Genomic DNA, 20,548 nt, shown 5'->3' with positions numbered 1-20,548 from the left:
AAAGTCTTTTAGTCTTTTTTAGTCATCAGTATATGTGGAACATTTCAGTCAATATAGCCTAAACCCATTTCATAAAACTGTAGGGCTGGATAAATTACCAACTGTTCTATGACGGCATTGATTCCCTTTTGATAAAACGATACATTCGTTTTTTGGGCCCACATATGAGTTCAGGGTTTTTCCCCCCAAACCCTGTTATTGTCATTATGTTTTGCCTTTTTTTTTTTTAGATTAGGCTACTAATATCTTAATGTCCTTCAGTGTTGTGTGTTGCTGCTGGTGTATCAAAGAATTGCACGCAGCATTGGGAGGGAACGGATCTCTGGGCGCAAGGAAACAACCAATGCATTGAGGGAAAAAACTAAAATATTTTCATCAACAAAAATAAATGGAGATTTTGGAAAAGTTTTTATTTTATAAACTACATTTTCATTTTGTTTATGATTATTGCAGTTAGTGTTAATGACTTTGGTTCCGTCTCATCATTGTCTCATCATAGTTATTCACAGATAGATTTTGCCCTAGTTTTTGTTAACGAAATCAACACTAGCATCCGTGAATGCCAAGTAAGATGTTTCTACGGAACTGTACCATCATTTGTGTACATAGTCTTTTTCCTTTGCCTTTTCGGCAATTTTAGACGAAGTCCAAATCGTCCAAATTAGTTCAAATGTTTTCTTAACATAAGGATTAACATGAGGATTAATATAAGATTTTTCTGATACAACAATGCAGAACAAAGTTTCTAGTTGAGAAATTTCAGTGCGGCTCTCGTACCAAAACCAATCACCTATCTCTTGACAATATTAATGATAAATAACCTCTTTGAATTCATCATGTACCTTTAATATTGATTTGGTACTCAATGTTGGGAATTCATTTATACAGGGTGCTTATTTTGGTGTCTTCATGTTTTTTAGCTGTATAAATATCATCCTGTCTTTACATGCACCTCCTCACCTTCTTCTGTTTCTATTGCCATTTCCCTCTCATCATATTTATGTCGCATTCTTTACTCAATGTATTACTCTTGCTTTGTCATTGACTTACCTGCCTATATTACTGGAACCGTCTGGAATCCTTTTTCTCTTTTCCTTTGCAGAAAACACAACACAGGTTTGATACATCTGTTTCATAGCAACATATAGAACTGCTGTATGTTAATAATAGTAATGCAAACACATTCTGTTATATTCTTTTCACTTGAAAGCAAAAGTTGAATTCACTAAGAGATGAACTGTTTATTTTAATTGATCTGTGAGGATAATTTTAGCCAATATTAAAGTAGAAGATAAATCTTTTTTTAACATCAACATCTTTCTTAAACAATTTCAAATTATAAAACTTTCAACAACAAAGGAAGAAAAAAATGTAAACAACTATCACTTATTGGGGCATATAAGAGATAGCGCAAGCATTTGTCATGTAAGTGTTGTCTGTTGCAAATCATTGTAAAACCCTTAGGCCAAAACATTAACCAACATAAAAAGCACATTGACAAAGACATTGAGAAAGAACTCGAGTACCCATTACCTTTTCATGAGTATAAATGTAAAGTGAACTAATAGTTTACTCACTGATATTAAGATAGTGAAAAAACCTTTGTTGTCATTTGTAAAATGATCAGCTGTGAAGGTATTTGTGGTTAATTTGTGATGATCTACAGTATAGAAGCATAGAAAACCCCAACTTCTTTGCCCTATGCAGTCATACACTCATAAACAGCACAGAGATTAAAGAAGGCTAGAAGATTAGGGACACAGATGTTGTTCAATGAGTCGCATACTGAATATATCCATACAATCTCCTCTCCCAGATGAGCAAAGCAGTCAGCTCGGTGATTGCTGCATTGATTCTATTACACCAAACTCCTTCAAGGTGAAGATGTTTCCAAGGTTATCTTTGTGCATTATTGTGGGTGGAAAAAGATTGAACGATTAGAAAAGCACAAGCATGAGAGATTCAAACTAAATTTTATCTTCATAAAATAGGCCTTAATATGGCAGCCACTGTACTGCCACTGCCTTAAAAAATATTAAGCTGACTGTGAAACAGAAGAGAAACATCATCATGATTCCTTCCATCTATGAGTTGGGTTGGTTCTGATAGCTGGTTAGAGTTTGGGTTTGGATTCACTATTCTCTAAACATCCCTATTTCAAAAGAGCAATATACAAAATAATAATGTGGTGGTTCTCACCAGTGTTTTCATGGGTTGAAATTAGGGCTTGGCAACGCGGATAAGATCAAATGTGTTTTTTGTACCAAGTACCTTGATATTAATCATTTTGACGATTTTGCAGGGTTAGTCTCACATTTCCCGACCTATATAAATAGTGAGTATGAAGTATGTTCTGCTTCACTGCCTTGTTTTCTGAGATAGGGGGAAAATGCTTTGTATTTCATTGAACTGATCACAATTGTTTTAAGTGGAGCTAGCTGATAGTGTCCTTGCAAAACAGAAAGCAGAGGTAGTGGAAGGGGCCTGATATCGGATTATCCGCGAGATGTCAGTTTTATCCCAGCACTGTACATCTGATGAGCCAGACTATTGTAGGGTTAACTATTGGTGCTTTCACAGGTATTTACTCAATGAGATTTTGGATAAACCTAAGAACGGTTTCTTGTCATATCATCCAGCACAGTCGCCAGAAAAAAATATTGGCACTGTGGCTTTTCTGCAAACTACAGAAAACGTTGACATGAAACGTTTTCGCCCCCCTTTAGCTTCTGGATGAGATGCACCGGGCTTTAAAATGACAATGTAAGTCAATGTAAAACCATTTAATATTACCAGTCAGCGCAAGTGTTATGGAAGTCAGGTGATATAGTATGAGGATCCCCAAACTCCACTTGGGGAGGACCAGAATTTCAGTTCATGTCCTGTTTATGTCCTGTCCTGTGTGAAAATGAAAATTCTTGACATTACAGATGTACTTAATTTAGCCCGACCACAATGTTTTTCTTGACCTAACCAAGCAGTTTTATTACCAAAACCTACTAGGTAAAAGTTTTTGTTTGAATTCACAACATAAAACACATGTTTAAAACAAAGAAGTTGCAGCCATTCAGATGCATTGAGATTCAACATAAGGGTTGGGTTACATTCAGTAAATCAGTATACATTTGGAAAAAATGCTTTTGAAGCCATGGTAAATGAAGCTGTTGAAATTTGGTATTACAGTATACTGTAGGTAGTTTGTCTGAAGTGCAAGATGATATTTATACAATGGATATTTAGGCTGCTCCCTTTTTAATTTGCAATTCTTGCAAAGATCTGCCTAAAACAGCAGCATCATGACAAAGACAATCAGCTTACACTGCCCAAAAGCAAAACACAGTCAATATCGCTTAAATGATTAGAGTAAAGTCAATCCTTGCTGTGTAAGTGCTCCAAACAGCATTGGTCTGACAGCGCATCAGCAAGCTCAGGGCCCAAACCCATTTAAATCTTGACTAAACACAGCATAGGCAGCCCCTTATTGAGACTTCACCAGAGCCTTTTGCAGAATACCCAGATCTCTCCAGCTGAAAGTACATTAATACCTACTTAAGCCATGTGGAGCTGGATGTACTGCGCAGGAAGGTGTGAGTATATTATGATCCACCCAAGCAATGTAAGTCGAAGATAATTAGTCTAATAGGGAAATCCGCTGTTTCTGTGGAGGTAAGGTGAAGTAGTTCATGCATGCATTCACAGTCATTACAGTCTGTGAGGCATTTGGAAAAATGCATGTTCTGATCCTTTGTCTTATCTCCTTTTTCACATAAACACATCCAGTATCATTCGACTTCATGGAAACAAATGATGAAGCATTTAAAAACAAAAGAAAAAGAAAGACCAATGCTGATTTTCTTAACAATTCAGCATCACTCATGGGTGTAAATATTTCAACATTTAACAGTCTTCCAGTAGCTCTATATTCTCTATGTATATAGTAGGCGATGTATTTTATTTAGAGGCAGTTCTATTTTGAAATCCATATCTATAACCGTATGCCTGCTAACTCTCTCCAGGATCTCCATGACATACATAGTCTACAGACGTATATTTTAGGTGTTCATTTCTAGAGACTCTTAATTTGCCTGTTCATGTGAATGTGGTTGTCTGTTTACGTGTTTGCATTCTGATAGAACTGTCCTGGTTGTTCCCTACCCCCCCCCCCCCCCCCCCCCAGGATTGGGGGTGTGCTGTGTAGTGCTGTGACTCCTGAGCATCGAGCACCATGTAATCTGAAATCATGACATGAAAAAGAGCATTTCTTATAGAAAGTGTTTCTTCAAAGAACTTTTAAATCCTTTGTATTATAAAAAACCCTGACATATTTTGGTCTACAAAGAGGGATGACTAAATGTGATTGCCAAGTTATTTTGGAATCATTTGACATCACTCACCATAAATACTTCACATGATTTAGACATGTGTTTCCACAATGGAAGCCAAGTGTGTGTGTGTGTGTGTGTGTGTGTGTGTGTGTGTGTGTGTGTGTGTGTGTGTGTGTGTGTGTGTGTGTGTGTGTGTGTGTTTGGGACTGCGCCAGCACCCCATACTGGTTCACAAGTTGTTGGCTTGACTATGAAAGCTTATGCTCTGAAATTGGAGAACTCCCTCTCCCCATACACTGAAAACTTTATGAAAGTTCTGTTTTTCAGTGTGACCATCTTGCATCTGAGAATGTTTACCAACACCCCATGACCAGAAAAATAAGAGGGAAAATGTTGTATTTTTTCCCAGCACATACCTGTGATGCAGAAATGCTTTTAGGCACAATGGAGAATGTATTAGACAGTGCAGAAAACCACCCTAGTATATTTTTTTAATGGATTTTGGATGATTTCAGGACCCAGATGTTTGGTTGTATTTGTTAAAGGCGTGTATCTATGGTATCTGTGATAAGAAAATCCTTTATTAGTCCCACAGTGGGGGCATTTTCAGTGTTACAGCAGAAAGGGAAAAGTGCAAATAACAAAAGCATCTAAGCCAATGGATGGATGCTTCTCCATACACATAGAGCATTGCACTTCATCCCATTTGGATTAATATCAGAGGCTGTTGTTGGCCAGATAATTGTCATTTCAGATAACATAGTACAATAATTTAAATATCAATCGCCTCCTTCTTTAGAGGTAAATAATTGCTGCGAGTGGAAGATGAACCTGGTCTTCAAAGTATGACGGGCTGCTGGTAACCATACAATGTTGAGATCTTATCTAGGATTCCCATAATTAAAGTAGGCCTACCTAGTTATGACACCTTCATGCATCAATCCAACACTTAATTAGAGAAAAGGTGTATGAATAGAAATGTCTTTGTTGCCTTTGTTTTGATTAGAATAACACTTCTGCCATTAAATCCTTACGGTATGGTGGAAAGCAAATTGTCATCCTTCGTTACTTGCTATAGTTTGACTGCAGGATCGTATTGGGATCATTTGTATTTACTCCCACGAGACGCGGATGATCCTAACAATGTTTTTGTCTGTCATCAGCCAGGGCTAAAGTAACCACTATTGCTGCTTTGTACTTGTTGTGGAAGTCCCAGATATGTTTAAAAAACCAATGTCATCGGTGCTGCGGGTTCACAACATTTCTCCAGGAATTGCGTCTGTGTGACATCCACTTCCATTGCTACTTGAGGTGCAGATTTTGCTGAAATTTCATTGCAATAAACGTAGCTCAAGGATTCTGAAACTACATCATGATGGGGATATGTAAGAAATAGTCGCTAGTTTCTCGTCTGGTTCCCGACAGGTAGAAAACAATACAGTGGGCCTTTCAGTTTGTTAGTTTTTTCGGAAAAACAGCTGCCTGATTCTCCTGGAAAGAATGATGATGATAACAATAAGATTGAACCAAAGCGTAAAGTTGAGGGCTGTAAAACTATAAGCTGGTAGATGCTAAATTACTCCAAACTGAGTGTGGTTATTCTCAGTAGGGTTGTCACTGGAAGCAAGCCATACAACATTATACATGTCATTCAATGTTAAAAAAAATAATGTAATGCAGCTTTAAGCTATAGCTATAGAAGCTATAAGAGATAAAGAATTAACTTTACAGTTCAAAACTTCGTCAACTGTCATTGAAAGTTTATCTCTGCAGTTGGTGTTTATGGACAGGGCACTCTGTGCATTGGTAATGTTGCCAAATGCATCTCTGAACACCTCCATAGTTGCTTTTGATAATCTGATATCCCGCATGCCGTAGGAGGTGAATGTACACCTGAAATCAACAATAACAAAGTCAGTGATTTGAGACGCATGCTTATGTGAGGCATAGAGTGAAAACACGCACAGAGTTGACATTACTCTGTGAAGAATTTATCTATTTTGAAAGCTCACATTTTAACTGTGAAAGTTCATCATAATTTTCCTGCATGTTCGGATGCTGTTGTTCAAAATGTCCCTTGGTGCAGTCTGCATGTCAGGGTCAAGGTCTCATCATAGCTGCATTTTTGTAATAGCGTAGCTGAGAAAAATAGATGGATTCAGGACATTATTCAGACTATCTTTACAAGAGGAGGAGGAGCAGTGCTTTAAAGCACCATCGGTTTAATAACGAGACCAATGGAGAGAGGGCAAGATAGAAATTGGCACTAAGCATTTGAGAAAACAAAAAACTAAATGAAAGGTAGAGAACAGATGTGGACAAAGCTGAAACATTGGACATATCTTTTCCTTGAATTAAGTACTTTATTGGCTTTCCATGGAGAGCTTCATTGCCCTGTGAGCTAAATGGATGGAAAATAATGAGGGGAAAAAAGTTTGGGGACCCATTTACTTTTTGAAATGAAAAAAGTCTGTTTGGAAAGACTGCAATTGAGTAGTAGTTTTTGTTCCAAGGCAGTGTGTTGGCTGGCAATAAACCAGAAGTGTATAATCTGATAATCAGTGGACTGTTATTGTTCAACTCTATCATTTTGCTCTAGACGTAGTCATTTGAAGCCAGGAACCAATGTAAACCTCATTTCACCTAAAACAGGTTATTAGCAGCTACAAATTGGTACTGGCCTTAGAAAACCTGTGCTGGTCAAACGATGGCACAAAAAAGAGCTGTGAGAAGAAGACTAGTGATAAATTGAGCCCGAAGAGACAGATGGCTGCGGTAAACAGAATTATAGTTTGATGAGGCTAAAATCCATACTTGACTTGTGTTGATGCACTCATAGACACTGATCTCATTGCAGGGCAGCTCGGATATTGACTGTCTGACTGGAAATCCCATTACACACACACTCATTCAGTGCCATTTGAACTGCTCAAAGTACAATGGATTTCCCTGTTCATAAGATAGGCGCATGCCGCCTCACTGTGCATCCAATAATAAAGTTGCAGCGTTGGATGTTTTGAGAGGCCTCTGCAGGATGTTCCATCAACAGCTGTCTTTTCATTTGGGAGACATCTTCCCTTTAGTAGTTAACAATGCTTGAAAAAATCATTGGGAAAAATCTGTTAATTTCCATTGCTTTTAGAGATGTGGCAATTACATATGGAATGAATGGGTGAAATGGTTTTGGTGAGATTTTGTAATACCTAGTTTGGTACACTTGCTGATGGTCCAAGATTAGCTTGGCAGTTAGGGTTGCAGCAGTATACGAGTTTCACAGTACACCATTGTATACAAATTGACAGTTTCATATTAGGTACATTTTCATATCTACTGTACTAAAAAAAATGCAACCAGCTGGAGAATCTTAGCTGCGCATGTGCATCTCCTTTTCTCCTGGACTGCAATTCAATTCAATTCAATTCAATTCAATTTTATTTATAGTGTCGAATCATAACAAAAGTTATCTCAGGACACTTTACAGAGTAGGTAAAGACCACACTCAATGACTTATTTATGATTTACATAGACCCAACAATTCCTCTGTAGAGTACAGTGGCAACGAAAACCTTCCCTATAACAGGCAGGAACGTCAGACAGACCCAGCTCTGTGGAGGACGGCCATCTGTCTTGACCGGTTGGGGAGGAAGAAAAGGAGAGAGAAAGAGAGAAAAGACACACAGATGGACAGAGAGAGACAGACAGACACACTTCCAGAGATGCAAGCAAAGCCTAACAGTAACTATAATATTTATAGTAATGTGAATATAACGTATATGTTAAGGCAGTTAATACAACAGAATAGTAGAAACAAGCACAGCTAAGGTGACAGAATATGAAAATGATAATAATTATGGTGGCAAACATGATCAATGATGAGTAGTGGCAATAGCAGCTACGATACAGCTACAAATTTTATAGTTTATTAAACTACTGATAGTATATATAAGTAACAGTGACAATAGCAGCAGGAAGCGTCATGTAGGACCACGGCAGCAAGCACCACCACGATCAGCAGAGACCTGCGAGACGACAAAGCACAAACAGCTCCGGGGAAGAAGCTGAATCAGTAACATGCATTGATGGGACATGAATGATTCAGACAGAGGGGAGAGAAGCTCAGAGTATCAGGGAAAGTATTATCCCCCGGCAGACTAGGCCTATAGCAGCATGATTAAGCAGAATAAAGTCTCATCATAAGCCCTAGCTGTAAGCTTTATCAAAAAGGAAAGTTTTAAGTTTACTTTTAAATAAGGGGACAGTGTCTGCCTCCCGAATAACATTTGGGAGTTTGTTCCACAGGAGAGGAGCTTGGTAGCTGAAGGCTCTGCCTCCCATTCTACTTTTGGAGACTCTAGGAACGACGAGTAGCCCTGCATTCTCAGAGCGCAGAGATCTAGTTGGGTGATACGGTACTATGAGCTCTTTAAGATACGACGGAGCCTGACCAATAAGAGCTTTGTACGTAAGGAGAAGGATTTTAAATTCTATTCTAGATTTTACAGGTAGCCAGTGCAGAGAAGCTAATACAGGAGAAATGTGTTCTCTTCTATTTGTTTTAGTTAGTACACGAGCTGCAGCATTTTGGACCAACTGGAGACTCTTAACAGACTTATTGGAGCAGCCTGATAATAAGGAATTGCAATAGTCCAGCCTAGAAGTAACAAATGCATGAACAAGTTTCTCCGCATCTTTCTGAGACACAATGTTCCTAATTTTTGCAATATTACGCAGGTGAAAATATGCAGTCCTTGTTGTTAGTTTTATGTGAGAATCGAAGGTCATATCCTGATCAAAAATAACACCCAGATTCCTTACTGTGGTGCTGGAGGACAACACAACATCATCCAGAGTAACAATGTCTTTAGCTATTGAGTTTCGGAGGCCTTTCGGGCCAAGTACAATAACTTCAGTTTTGTCTGAGTTTAACATCAGGAAATTGCAGGTCATCCAGCTTTTTATTTCCTTAATGCACAATAGAAGTTTATCTAACTGATTGGTTTCTTCTGGTTTGATCGACAAATATAATTGTGTATCATCAGCATAACAATGAAAATTTATGGAGTGCTTCCTTATAATATTCCCTAAGGGAAGCATATATAAGGTGAAAAGAATCGGTCCAAGGACAGAACCCTGTGGGACTCCGTGACTAACTTTAGTGTGCATGGAGGATTTGTCATTAACATGTACAAACTGAGATCTATCTGATAAATATGACTTAAACCAGCTCAGTGCGGTTCCTTTAATGCCAATTAGATGCTCCAGTCTCTGTAGCAGGATGTGATGGTCAATAGTGTCGAAGGCAGCACTAAGATCTAGTAAGACAAGTACAGAGACAAGTCCTTTGTCTGAAGCTATTAGAAGGTCGTTAGTAATTTTCACCAGTGCTGTCTCAGTGCTATGATTTGCTCTAAATCCTGACTGGAAATCCTCAAATAACTCATTATTATGTAAAAAGTCACACAACTGATTGGCAACTAATTTTTCGAGGATCTTAGAGAGAAAAGGAAGGTTAGATATAGGTCTATAGTTGGCTAGTACCTCAGGATCAAGACTGGGCTTTTTAAGAAGAGGTTTAATTACAGCTACTTTAAAAGACTGTGGTACATAACCTGCTGATAAAGACATGTTAATCATATCTAATACAGGAGTGCTAATTTAAGGTAACACTTCTTTAAGTAACCTAGTTGGAATAGAGTCTAGGAGACAAGTAGAAGGTTTTGATGCTGAAATAGTAGATGTTAATTTGTTAAGGTCGACTGTAGAAAAGCAGTCCAAGAATATATCAGGTCGTACAGTTTGTAAGGTTCCTGGGTTTGATGAAAAAATAGTGCCAAGCGAGTTGATTTTGTCTCTAATAGTTATAATTTTGTCATTAAAGAAGGTCATGAAGTCGTTACTACAGAGGGTTATAGGAATACATGGCTCAATAGAGCTGTGGCTCTCTGTCAGCCTGGCTACAGTGCTGAAAAGAAATCTAGGATTGTTCTTATTCTCCTCTATTAAAGATGAGTAATATGCTGCTCTGGCATTACGGAGGTCCTTCCTATAGGTTTTAAGACTTTCTTGCCAAACTAAGTGAGATTCCTCCAGTTTAGTGGAGCGCCATTTACTTTCCGACTTTCGCGATATTTGTTTTAATTCACGGGTTTGTGTGTTATACCACGGAGCTAACTTCCTCTGTTTTATTATCTTCTTTTTTAAAGGAGCAACAGAGTCAAGTGTTGTTCTTAGAGAGCCTGCAACACTTTCAACAAGGTGATCAATTTCAGAGAAACTAACGTTAGTGCAGGAGTCTTGAATATTAGGATGAGGCATTAAAGTAAATGCAGATGGAATCGCTTCCTTAAATTTAGTTATAGCACTATCAGATAAACATCTAGTGTAGACACTTTTGCCCAGAGGTGAGTAGTCCTGTAATATCAATTCAAAAGTTATTAAAAAATGGTCTGATAAAATAGGATTCTGTGGAAAGACTATTAAGTCATCAATTTCCACACCATAAACCAAAACAAGGTCGAGGGTGTGATTAAAACAGTGAGTAGGTTTATGTACACTCTGACTAAAACCAATCGAATCTAGTAGAGAGACAAATGCGATACTGAGACTATTATTATCGCTGTCCACATGAATATTAAAATCACCTACAATGATTACTTTGTCAGATTTAAGGACTAAATTTGACAGAAACTCTGAGAATTCAGACAGAAATTCAGAGTACGGACCAGGAGCACGGTACACTATAACAAATATAATTGGCTGCACAGTTTTCCAGGTTGAATGTGAAAGACTAAGAACAAGACTTTCAAATGAATTATAATTTAGTTTAGGTTTAGGGTTTATTAATAGGCCTGAATCATAAATAGCTGCAACGCCTCCTCCTCGACCACTGCCTCGAGGAATATGAGTATTAATATGACTGGGAGGAGTGGATTCATTTAGGCTAACATATTCTTCGGGACGCAGCCATGTTTTGGTCAGACAGCCTGTCAGACTCATCAATTTGCGCCACGCAAACACACATGCAGCTGAGAAAATGTAAAAATAGAAAACACCCTGCTCCCTTTTTCTTTGTAATTTCTTTCGTTGATGTGATGTTTAGCTTTCTTATTTATTTTACTGTCAAAAGTAGTATTTTAATAGTATTAATATTACACATACTTCCATTTAAAAAATGGTTTCAACTTTCAATTATAATAAAGCATTTGTTTAATCAAACGAAACCTTCCGTTTTTATAAATATTGTAAAATACCGTATTCTGTTCAACCGTGCAATTTCCGAGACAGTTATCGTACCATGAAAATCGTATACTGTTGCAACCCAAATGGTGGTTTTTTTTAAAAGAAAGTTAAAGTCACGGTTTGACAGAGGGAGGGAAGGTGTAGGGCAGGGAGTGAGAAAGTTAAACAAAAAAAAGGAGTAATAGACAAAGAAATCTTAGGACCTTGGAGGCAGTGTAAACAAATAAACACATAATCTCTCTTTCAGGCTCACTCACACACACACACATACAATGGCGATCAAATTCTCCATTTCTCTGTTTGCTCTCTAGAGCGGGCTTTTGAACAGGGCAGATTCATCTTGTATGCCCTGACCTCCAGCTTCCTTGCTCACATCCCCATGGAGCTCACACTAGCCTATTCTTCATACACGCACACACTAACACACACACACACACACATACACACACACACACACACACACACACACACACAAACACACACATCACATTCAAGATGGGAGTCACAAAACACATGAAGAAACAAACTCCACCATCTAATATATTTTGCAGTTGCTGTGATTTTGTCAATGCACAGGTTGTCCCTCTAAACCTTAAAGTGTAATTCCGGCGCAAAATCATCCCATGGTTTTTTCTGGCACTTTCATACATCAAATAAGCCATCAAGACAATTTTTGTTTCTTTAACAACTACTAACGGAGAAATCCAGTATAGTTGCTAACAGCCGGATGTGGCTAACGCTGATTAGCTCGGGGCGGTACGGTGAAGGCATTAGAGCGGCTTTTTTAACCACCAATACTCCTCAAAATAACACCAAACCTCCGCAGTAGCATGATAACAGTCCCTACGCGGGTATAAACACACTATATTTATTTAATAGAATATTTTCGATAGAATATCAATTTAAGTGAGTATTAAAAAGAACATAAATATGAAATTGTAGAAAATATATAATGTAAAAAATTATCATATATAACACTGAGCTTTGGCTCTGCTACGTAGTTATAAGTCATGTCCTCACAATATTGAAAACAATGTCAACATAACCATACTGTATAGGAACATGCTGCAGCTTTATGTCTCAAATAATTAATATGAAATCTATACAGCTAGGTGGCCCCTACAGCTTTCAATGGATGCATTTCAAATATAAAACACTACTTACACTATGGCTTGGCTGAATACTTGATGGTTATATTGGTTCATATTGCCTGCTTTGCCCAGCTATTCAACCATTTAAATTCAATATATAATCAATAGTCAATGTCAGGGTTGTAACTGAACCTTGACTGAGAGACTATAGATAATAACTGCCTCGTTTTATATATTAAAAACGTATACTGTATCTACAGTTTTTCCCCTAGGATGAAACTGTAACAGCGAGTGATGAAGCGCACATGCAGGGAAAAAAATGCAAAAGCACGCCCTACTTGGAAGGGCTCTTTGGACTCCAGTATGTACAGTGCTTTTGTGCACAGTTACTCATCTGGAAATTAAAACAAACAAGCAGTTATGAGTGACTCATATGCCATAGTGTTCGATTTCACAGCCATTTTAAGTTTAGTCACCGTCTTTTAGATGAAAATGAAAATGCCTAGTTGTGTAACACACATCAATATTAGTTCAAAATATTTTAAATGCAATGACTGTCTGTTTTTTATATTAAGACACAATATAGATATAAATGCATTTATTTAAATGCATTGTTCCTCTTGTCTTAAACCAAAACATATTATTGATCAAATAAATGAAATACACAATAAACTCCCTTGATATTAAGGTCAGACCAGTTGAAAGTGCATCATTGGAAGAAGAACAGCTGATTCATAAGTTGAAATGATGAATTAAATAAACGGGACCTCCATTTTACTCCAAAACCTAAATAAATGTGCTGTTTCAACTCATCTGGCCAGATAAGTGTGGAGGAAATGAGTGTCACTGCCTGTGTGCCTGACTGTGTGTGTGCGAGCTTTGGGCAGACTGCAGCCCTTTGAAGTAACGGCTCTACTTAGCAGTCTGCAGTGTACAGGAATTATACCTGTTTTCAATGAATAGGTGTGGACAGGGAGCATCATTGAGACGCAATATTCTGATGCCCGTGTGCTGTTAAGACATGTTTGTTTTTTAATGAAATAATTATTTATAATTAAAATAATTCTGCAGCAGCGATCCAATTCCTGAAGCGGCACACCTCCACTGTTGGATGCATGTAGGGGAAGCGCTGATATAAGAGATTGTCTGGACTGGACCCCACAGAGCTTGGTCCTGGAAAGTGTCAGTTTCATTTCAGACGTGCATATGAATGCATGTTCACGAATGATGTGGTTATCTTTTTGCGGTTTATGAATACCCCCTCCCCGTTGGCATTTATCAAACATAATAAATAGTTGTATTCCCCCCTCACTTTTGTCGGGCACAAAGTCACAGAACAGAACACAAGCCTGGAAGTGGCTACAAGCAAGCAAGACACTGACAGGCCTACGTCAGCACATCAACTTAACGTTACTGGTACTTGCTGACATGGCAACAATGAACACAAGGTTACCTGATTAATTCGTTTTTTTTTCTAACTTGACTAACGTGCATTTACGGATCAAATACACATTTACAGGTGCCTGGTCCATATTCCAACCGAAGGATCCAAGAGAAGAAATCGTTAGCGAACGGCTTGCTCGATACCATCTCATCCTCAGAAGCCACCATTGTTTATACTGAGCAGTCGCTTCACGTTGAGTCGCCTCAAAACCAACGCTGATTGGTTCTGTCGCTTGGTCAAACTTCTCCAAATTTTCTCCGCCGCACGTTACCACACTGATTTGTGAATGAAATACACAAAACCAACCATTTTTTCTTAACAAAAGGGTACAAATAGAACTCTTTGCGCCGACTTTCTCAGTAGTGTTCAAGTAGAAAAAGGTGCTCGTGTTCGGAATGCAGCGTTAGCTTTCACGAGGCTAGTTTTTTCCCTCTTTTCATAATTCCACTTCATCCTCTCATCAAAGTTGTAAACACTGACACACAAGGGGGAGGAGGGGTCCTTGCATAACTTGAGGGGACTTGAGGGGTCTTGCCCAACGTGTGTAGTGAGTGGATGAGATATGTTGAAAGCACTAATTGTAATTCCGTCCGGACTTTTGGTATTATGCATTGCTGTTTATGGGAGGATGAAAGTGGTAAGCTTTATTGATATATTTGTAATGTTTTTGCTAAATTATAGTGAAAAGTGTCATCATCTTATTCTGTGAGCATAAAAATAGAGAGCTATTTTTATTATTTAATATACTGAGCCTTGAAAGCCTCAAGCCCCATAATATCATAGGCTTTAGAAAGCTTCAGGCTGCTGGACCCAGTTGCTTCTCAGCACTGTCTTTCTGTCTCTTGGAAGCTCAGGGCACCCCACAGTAAATGAGGACCATTGCAGTCGAGGCAGGAGACTGAACCTGTGACCCTGCTTTTGCCAATTCACTGCCTCTCTAACATCAAGGCCTCTCTGCAGCAGTCAGCCACACGTGTCTCCTGCCAAAACAAAAGTTTATCTTTCACTTTCTTTATCTTTTCCCCCCCTGTTGTTGACTGCCATTTAAAGCCACAATGCCACTCTCAAAATGAAACAATGCATCTCTCGAAACAATTTCACCTTATAAATCTGCCAGATACTTGAGCTGTGGTGAGGGGGACAAGTTGACAGTAAATGAATATTGATTTTTCCGCTGGTACTGTGCAGCTGGTTTCTGGCTGACTGGATTTACTTTTACAGAGTTGTCAGAGGGTGGGCTGTTTAATGGGGCGTTATCAATTCAAGAGGAGTTTGAGGGCTGTCTGTTGGTGTGCTTACATGATGGATTGGCTGGATTTCAGTTGTGATGTAGGAGAAAGACGCGTGGATTAGATCGAATAAGCAGGCGTGGATGGAGAAGGAGGGACAGGAGCAGCAAATGTTTAAACGACATGTTGTTGTTTAAGATCACAGATACTTCACACTGATGTCTTACCTCAGATTAATAGGATTTGAATAGCTGGGGTATTTAAAGTGCTGCCAGTTGAAATAATATGCTGTGTGTGATTGCTGCTGTACTCCAATGTGATTAAACGCAGCTTTCCTTTGCAAAAATAGATTTGAAAATATGTATGACTCAGAAAAGAATTCAGTTAGGCTCAATTAATGATATATGTGCTTGTAAATTATAAATTTTTTCCGAACATTGCTCTTCAGATTCTGTGAGTTTCTCCTTATGCGGTTCCGGGGAAGGAAAAAAAGTCATTTTGATTCAGTTGTTTGATTTGAGAAAAAAAAAAGCACAGATGAATTGAACGGAGGAAATAACAATGGCAGGATATGCAGGGGTGTAAAGCACTTTAAAGTAATGAATGGGCTAGTGAATTGTGAAGTGTTAACTAAAGCAAAAGGGGATAGGGACGAGACGAGGCACTGGGGATTTGCTAGACATCTGAAAAGGTCACAGCAATGCTAGAGCTGGAATCACATGCAGATTGGTTGATCTGTGTGTATGCGTGTGTTTGTGTGGGTTTGTGTGTGTGTGTGTGTGTTTGTGTGTGTTTGTGTGTCTGCTGCTAAATATCTGCTCCTACAGTTTTTTTTTCTGAGGTGAAACATAAAGCAATCACTTTTTCGGACATCTTTTCCTTCTAGCATTTTCAAACTGTTAATAAGTAACATGAGCATAAGTAGCTGAAATAAAACATCGGGTCACTAATTGTCTTTGATCCTGTTCACCAGGACATCATTAGCATTCTTTGAATTTAATGAAACGCACATCCAACAACTGTCTGCAGTGGCTGTAATCCAAAGGATCTTCTATGTCTGCAAGGCCTGTCATCCAATCACAGTTATAATTACCTCTGGCTAGGGAGATATTGGCAAATGTAAAGGAATGAGGATGTGAAGAAGTATTTTAATCTGCATTTTAAGTAGCCTCATGTGAGTCTTTAATTGTAAATCTGATACAGGCCAGTTGAGGCAGTTATGTCGAGCTCTGATAGGATGATGTTGAACTGATCAGCATGATAGGGGGAAAAACTTCAAGTAAAGCCTGTAAACTGTATGATTTAAATGCAACATTGTGACCCAATTTATCACTGCTGTTGGTCCGGGAGACATCGTGGAGTAGACTGTGATCAGAATGATCTCAGTGTTGTTTACGAGAAATGTGGTTTGGAAACAAAAAAGAAAATATATAGAAAGATATATTAGAAGTAAATTTCTATATATGAAGAAAAATGTTAACTACGTTTTTAAAACTACAACTGCTACGTTTTATGTTACTGTTAAATACACTAACTGACCTTGTCTGTCATTTAGGTATGAGCATGTGTTGCATCAAAAAGTTCTGTAGCCACAAACATGATTCCAAATGAATGTTAAAGTTGCTCCTTATCTGCCATTGTAAATATGCAACTAATCGTGGTTTCAGTGTCAGCATGCGTTTAAGGTCATGGGCACGGTGCTGTAGCTTCTAAAAACACCTGCTCAGGTGGAATTTGTCTCCTGGGGATGCACAGATACTCAATTTAGCCAGCCCTGAGAATCTATGAGTTGTCTGTTCCACCAGTAAAAAGAACAAGAAAGGGGCAGTGTTGCTTAGTTTTTAACTCTGTTTTGATGTGGAGTGTGTGTGTGTTAAGTACTGCTGGCCCCCAACAAATCGCTTGAATAAAAAAACACTGCATGAAATATATTTTGTCAAATAGCAGCATTATAATAATTCTTGTTAGCTTGACCCTAAAAGCCTCATTATCAGCTAAACACTCATCACATTTCAGCTCACATTTTTTGCAAAAATTGCTCAAGACCAACTCCATCAAACAGCACCTCTTTCTGGGGCCGTACCGTAACTGGCTAAAGGATCTTGATTATTGAAATTGTTATGCCTGCACTGATGAACCTCCACCTCTGTCTGTTTCAACTCCAGTGCTGCTGTTGGGAATTTTCCTCTACACACGCTGGAGGAGCTACAAAGGGCTGAAAGAGGGCGTTTACCACGTCTCAGCCCACCACGACGGCTGGGAGGACATCCGAGAGAACGTCCTCAACTATGACGAGGAAGGAGGTGGGGAGGAGGACCAGGTACACCACTCAGATACACAAACACACACACACACACACACATACACACACACACACGCACACACACACACACACCATTTTCACATATGGACATGGTATGCACGTTGTTTCCTCTTTCACACATGTAGCACACAACAGGAGATTCTTGGTGTCCGATGCGTTACTGGAAATACTCCTATTGATTTGTGAAGTGTGTGTGAGTGTGTGAGTGTGTGTGTGTGTGTGGAGGGGGGGGGGGTGTAAGACAGCAGGAACGGCAGGAAGGAGGACATGACGCCCATTACACCATGACAACGGTGCCAATTTTCAATAAACAACTAAGTCTCTTGCTGTCGTTTGAACTTGTCTGACGAATTTGGCGTTTAATCTCATTGATATTAGACATTTTCATTGGCGTCTTTTTGTAAATCTAACTTTTTCTTCACTGTCTGCTGTTGGCTGCAGCCTGATAGAAACACACCCATTTACTCTCTGTGAATACACCAGAGAATAACAGTTGTATTCACACATGGAATCACTTGGAGAGAGGGTAAACTTTATTTGATGCCTGGTCTGACTGAATCGGACATTTGTCTCCTCCCGTAGCCAAGAGATGATTCCAGGTGATGTGTGCATTGAGCTACAGTTACATGGAAGACAAACAAACTGAGGTCGGAAAACACAGCACATGAAGAAAATACTTTGGGGGCGGATAAATGGGTTAGTGAGTGTCAGATGTAACAGGTCTAGATAGTTCTTGAATTTGAGCTGATATTCTATTATACATCCAGAGGAAACAAAGGAACAACTGCATGCTGTTTAACTTGACTTTTATTTGGAATTACTTGGCAGTGGATGCAAAGTAGCAGTTTTATAGAGGATTCAATTCAACTTGGCATAGAATCCTTGACTGTGTGTGTGTGTGTGTTTGTGTGTATGTGTGTGTGTGTGTGTGTGTGTGTGTGTGTGTGTGTGTGTGTGTGTGTGTGTGTGTGTGTGTGTGTGTGTGTGTGTGTGTGTGTTTATGTGTGTGTGTGTGTGTGTGTGTGTGTGTGTGTGTGTGTGTGTGTGTGTGTGTGTGTGTGTGTGTGTGTGTGTGTGTGTGTGTGTGTTTATGTGTGTGTGTGTGCGCGCGCGCTACCGTTTTAATTAGGCCCACGCAAAGTCCTTATCTCCTCTCTCCAACAGCCACCATAACCCACAAGCACTCAACAGCACTTAAGAGCTTGCATAATATCACAGCTTTGATCGAAGCAAACACATGTAGCCGCACACACACACACACACACACACACACACACACACAGACACACACACACACACAAACAATCACATACATTGTAGAAAAATGACCTGCATACAAAGATTGTTGCCGTGCCTTGTCAGAACCCTAAAACCCTCAAGGTCTTGTCCGCCCTACTGTAAATCACCTGCAGCCAACACACACACACACACACACACACACACACACACACACACACACACACACACACACACACACACACAGTCATGGTGCCCTATAGCAGAGCAGATGCTGCAGTTGATTCTCAAGAGTCTTGTTCCAAAGCTCTCTGGAGGAATAAAATCAGCACTTTCCACTGATCACATAATCAGATTTACAAAGCGACCCACACCTCCTCCGTGTGCACCATTTATTCTTCCTCCTCCTCCTCCTCCTCATCCTCCTCCACCTCCATCATCCCTCAGTTTTTCATCTCTACTGCCGTGGTTACAGTTTTGGTGGAATCACATTAGTACTGAGGTGATTGGGTGTTGCAGTATATATGATGGTAATGATGGCTACTAAACCCCAATGCACCAGTGCATATAAGAGACGCCCTTCATCTCCTTTCCAAATCACCTCCATTCACTATCTTTTATCTTCTTGGACTCACACACCTACACGGATGCTCACAATTTCGATGACTGTCTCTCTGAGACAGTAAATGAGGATAGATTGGAAGCTTAAACAGGTGGAACATTCACAGTTAACGTAATGGGGACAGCTGATTGTTTTTCTGCTCTCTTTTTATTTTTCTGCTCTCTCTCTCTCTGCCACATTTCATTTTTTTCTGCCTCATCTCTCTCTCAAAATCATTCCGTCGTTCACTCTGGCTCGTTCTTCTGTTATGCTCTCACTGGGACTTTTCCTCTGCTTTTGCACGTGTGTGTGAGTGTGTGTGTGTGTGTGTGTGTGTGTGTGTGTGTGAATCAACATGTGTTTATATTTGTGTGTCCAGAATGCATACGACATGGCAGAGTTGCAGAAGTCCCTCCAACCGAGCCCAGCCCAATCGGTCCAGTACTGCCGCTCTAGAGCCCTACACCACCCTCCTCCTCCCCTCCACCACCACCACCATCACCTTATCCACCAGGCTGCCCCCGCCCCGCCCTCCGCACAGCCGCTGGACCCCCTGAGCCGAACAGCCAGCTCTACCACCCTGCCCCCCTCCGCTGCTTCGACCTCCTCCACAGCCACCACCACCCTCCGCAGGGACATCCCGCCTACCAGACTCCCAGCCCAGGGCCAGGCCCGCCCCTCCCAACTGGCACGCCGGTCCTTGTCCTTCTCCAGCCAAGACCTGGCACGCTACCTGTGCGAGATCATCCGCGATGCTGACCAGCATCCAGACACGGGGCCTTTCGACTCTCTGCAGGTGTTTTCCACTGAGGGAGGGGGCTCACCTGTCGGCTCCCTCAGCTCCTTCAGCTCGGCGGGGCTGGACGGAGGGAGTGGTGGTGATGGGGAAGTGGAGGGCAGGAGGGAGGAGACACTCGGGGAGTGGGGGCCCCGCTTTGAGAAGCTGCGGGCACTGTACGAGCGAGCAGAGGCCAGCGACCTCTAAGCTCAGAGACCCTACTGGTGGGACCCTGAAAACGGGCTGTCCTGAAACAATCAATTAGCAGATGCTTAGCGATGA

The 20,548-nt window shown here is 40.0% G+C and overlaps 1 protein-coding gene across 1 annotated transcript in view; it reads left to right on the top strand.

Annotated features, from left to right (window-relative positions):
- The window catches only part of LOC310947763 (neural-cadherin), a gene marked incomplete at both ends in the record, with an annotated part of 416,747 nt that extends 396,274 nt beyond the window's left edge, over positions 1–20,473 (top strand). The window contains 2 exons of the mRNA XM_083914685.1: positions 17,494–17,648; positions 19,868–20,473. Coding sequence (XP_083770811.1) covers positions 17,494–17,648; positions 19,868–20,473 — 761 coding nt within the window. The remainder of the gene's footprint in view (positions 1–17,493; positions 17,649–19,867) is intronic.
- Between the last annotated feature and the right edge of the window lie 75 nt (positions 20,474–20,548).

The sequence above is a fragment of the Echiichthys vipera genome (assembly GCF_963691815.1).
Source record: "Echiichthys vipera genome assembly, chromosome: 1".
In the NCBI taxonomy this organism is placed as follows: Eukaryota; Metazoa; Chordata; class Actinopteri; order Perciformes; family Trachinidae; genus Echiichthys; species Echiichthys vipera.
The sequence above is the reverse complement of the archived record's forward strand: the minus strand, read 5'-3'. Positions and strand labels throughout refer to the sequence as shown.